Source organism: Populus alba, chromosome 17, assembly GCF_005239225.2.
Source record: "Populus alba chromosome 17, ASM523922v2, whole genome shotgun sequence".
NCBI classification, from domain to species: Eukaryota; Viridiplantae; Streptophyta; class Magnoliopsida; order Malpighiales; family Salicaceae; genus Populus; species Populus alba.
Window position 1 is genome coordinate 7,105,008 of NC_133300.1, and position 3,171 is coordinate 7,108,178.

Below are 3,171 nucleotides of genomic sequence, written 5' to 3' on the forward strand. Positions count from 1 at the left end.
CAATACATAATTGTAAATTATAGTTTCTTAAGTTTTGGGCTTCAGCCCCCTTTTTTATTATTAAAAAAAAAAGGAGATATTTTATAGCATTTTCAAGAAGCCAATTTAAATATAAAACGTCATTTTAAGTAAGTATTTTCTTACCACATGCGCGCAAACCTTTTTTTTTTTTCTACCCTCTGAATACTTGTAAGATCTTATAAAAGGTAAGATTTACGGGTGCCATGTGTAAAACTTAATATGTTTCTCACCAGCAACGAGAATTACTCAAACTTTGTACCCCGGAAGCAATTTTGTTTTTTAATTAAAGAAGGATAAAGCAAGTTATGCATAATTATAAAATTTACCAAGGAAGGAAGGCTTTTCACGGGACCCCTACCACCCACATGCATTGTAGAAGTCGTCGTAGGGGGTGTTTAATGTCATTAGTTCGCTTTGATTCTTGGATTTTTTTTTTTAATTTAGTCCCTAGAGTTTTATATTTTTATGTTATAGCCCTCAAACTTTATTTTCATCAAGTTTAAGTTCTTGGGTTATGAGAGATGAAAGAGAAAATCATCAAAAAAATTAAGAGGAGAAAGAATTCATCTGGTCATATGTTGGCCATAAAAGTTCAATCACGGTTTTTCACATCAACCATGCCGGAAAACAAAAAAGGATCAAAACCAAACAAAGGGTATTCTCCAAAATGGTTTTTAAACGCACTCTCGGAGAACAAACCCAAACAGAGACCCGAAGGCACTAGGCCCAACAAGTCTATTACAGGTTTCGCGATTTCTGATGATTACTAAGCCCAACAAGTCTATTTCAACATTTCATACCATTACCAGAAAGGTTAGAAGTTTTCCTTAAACCTCCATGCCAATTCGCTAATGCTAATGCGAATGTGAACAATGAATTCTGAAAGTGTAAATTTTTTGTTTCTCACAACAATTTCATCAAAGAAGCTAATTCAAGGTTTCTGGAACCGGAGCACGTCGTCGACAAGTTTGTCAAAATTCATGGATGATGAACCACTAACACCCGTTGTCGCTTCAGCCTTTGACTTCCATTCCATTGCCTTCCTTTTCATTTCCTTACCTTTCTCCCCATCAATTAACTCTATCACAAGCTTCTCCACTTCATCTCTATTTGCATCACTTTCAATTTCCATGCCAACACCCCAATCAACGCAAGCAAACTTACAGTTAGTTTGTTGTTCGGAGAAAAAAGGCCAGCATAGCATTGGCACGCCGTTGGACAGGCTTTCAATGGTGGAATTCCACCCCATGTGACTTAAAAACCCTCCTATCGATGAATGCTTCAGGACTTTTTCCTGCGCACACCAGCTCGCCATCAGGCCTCTCTCTCTAGTCTCTTCAAGAAACTCTGGAGGCAAAACCGCTGATTCGCCTCTGACAAGATCAGGCCTGATTATCCATAAAAAATTCTTCTTGCTGTTAGCTAGTCCCCAAGAAAACTCCTCAAGTTGCTGTGGATTCATGACAGTGATGCTTCCAAAATTCACGTAGACAACAGAATTGGGATCCTTGGAGTCCAGCCATTGCAGGCATTCAGTCTCTTCTTTCCACAGACTGGATCCAATTGATGCTAGATGATCATTCTGTGTTTGATCAAGAAGCAAATTAAGAGGACCAACAGAATAAATCGGAGGAAACATAGATGAGAGAGCAACCAGAACATCATGATCTAAGTCATCAAAAGTATTCACAAGAGCTGCTGAAGCTTTTGAAGCTCTATCAAATATTCTTATCACAAAGTTTAGCATAACGTCGTTTCGATCTGTTGTGCGAATGAAGGTCGGAAGGTCCTTCAGACGAATATCTTTCATTCCAGGAATCCAGTCTATTTTTGTCTCCAAATATCCATTTGTCAAATCGCTGTCTTCTGCACCATTGATATCAAAGATAAAAACACGTTACTCCACCTCATACGTATTTTCGAACAATTTAATTCAAAAAGATTCATGGTAGTATGAAATTAGTAATAAATTTATCAAGTACGTACCTTTGAGTGGTGTGTAACCTCTTTCAACAAGATGTTTGTAATGTGCATAGGCCAATGTGCCACATGCACTTGAAGTCCAGAAAGAAACGGCAGGGATTTGAAGTTCCTCCTTAACATCGAAAGCGAAGGACATGCCACCATCCGCTACTATGCAAGTTACAGGCGGGACAACATTTGAGGAATTGAGTTTGGTAAGAAGTTGGCGAAATGGGAGCACGCAAGCTCTTGAGATAGAGTCACAGAGAAAAGAAGTGTCTTGGGTAACATCAGCATCGATCTGATCACCTAGACCATCTGGAATGGTTTCAAACTGGAAATCAGGCAAGACATCAAGGGAGTTGCAGCCTCTGGACTTGAGCAAACGTCTGTGATTGTATTCAGAGTTGACAAAGGTGATGTGAAAGCCTTTGTGATGGAGTAGTTTTGCTACTTTGAGCATAGGAGCTATGTGACCTTGAGCTGGATATGGGACGCACACGGCATGAGCCTTGGTGGTTTTTGGAAGAGATCCCATGTTTCTCACTCTCTTGAGTTTTTGTATTTCACACCTTCTATGAGTTAGAAGGTTGAATTTATTGGTCACCAGTTATATAAGGAATTGTGATTATTTCTTATATGGTCCAAAATCAACACGCATGAGTTTTGTTTTTAAATACACTTTAGTTTTAAAAATGATTAATTAGTTTGCAAGTTTATTTGCATCATATATTAAATATTATTTTCCATATTAATTAACATTAAGTGTTTTTTTTTTTTTTTTTTTCATATTGCAAAGTTATGCTGACCTTTGATGGAAGAGAGAATAGTGTTGGTCAGGGTTTATGATTGATCGTGGTAGCCATGAGAGTAAATTATAATTCTTCATTTTAGTTTCATAAAAATAATATAAATTATATTTAATAATTTTAAATTGAGATAAATATTTAATTATCAATTCTTGGTCATTAAGACTCTATATGATGTTAAAGAATGAATTTAATTAAAAAATTAAATTTTTAAATAATATGTTAAGATATTTTTCAATAATATCTTAAGATATAACATAAGCGCCGTTCATGACCTCTGTAATTTCAAAAGAGTCCGCAATAAAATTATAGTGTTATGGTCCCAGACAAGTTGGACTGTTATTATGATTATCCTACGACTTGAAAAGCTTACGGAACC

The 3,171-nt window shown here is 36.4% G+C and overlaps 1 protein-coding gene across 3 annotated transcripts; it reads right to left on the reverse strand.

Annotated features, from left to right (window-relative positions):
• Positions 1-567: 567 nt before the first annotated feature.
• Positions 568-2,589, reverse strand: LOC118048739 (7-deoxyloganetin glucosyltransferase-like). Of its 3 annotated transcripts, XM_073406037.1 has the most exons (3): positions 2,008-2,588; positions 927-1,887; positions 568-890 (listed from the first exon to the last, which is right to left on the reverse strand). In XM_073406037.1, the coding sequence occupies exons 1-2, from the start codon at positions 2,519-2,521 to the stop codon at positions 953-955; spliced, it is 1,449 nt and encodes a 482-aa protein (XP_073262138.1). In that variant the 5' UTR covers positions 2,522-2,588; the 3' UTR covers positions 568-890; positions 927-952. The 3 variants fall into 3 exon arrangements, with proteins under 3 accessions (XP_073262138.1, XP_073262139.1, XP_073262140.1); XM_073406038.1 differs by having other exon boundaries at positions 568-1,884; positions 2,008-2,589; XM_073406039.1 differs by having other exon boundaries at positions 568-1,887; positions 2,008-2,587.
• Positions 2,590-3,171: the final 582 nt, after the last annotated feature.

Bases quoted from the DNA above. Each gene is read 5' to 3' on its own strand.
- LOC118048739 (XM_073406037.1), bottom strand. From the start codon at position 2,521: ATGGGATCTCTTCCAAAAACCACCAAGGCTCATGCCGTGTGCGTCCCA. The intron at 1,888-2,007 runs GTACGTACTTGA...TCAATGGTGCAG, and splicing joins AGGTTACACACCACTCAAAG to AAGACAGCGATTTGACAAAT.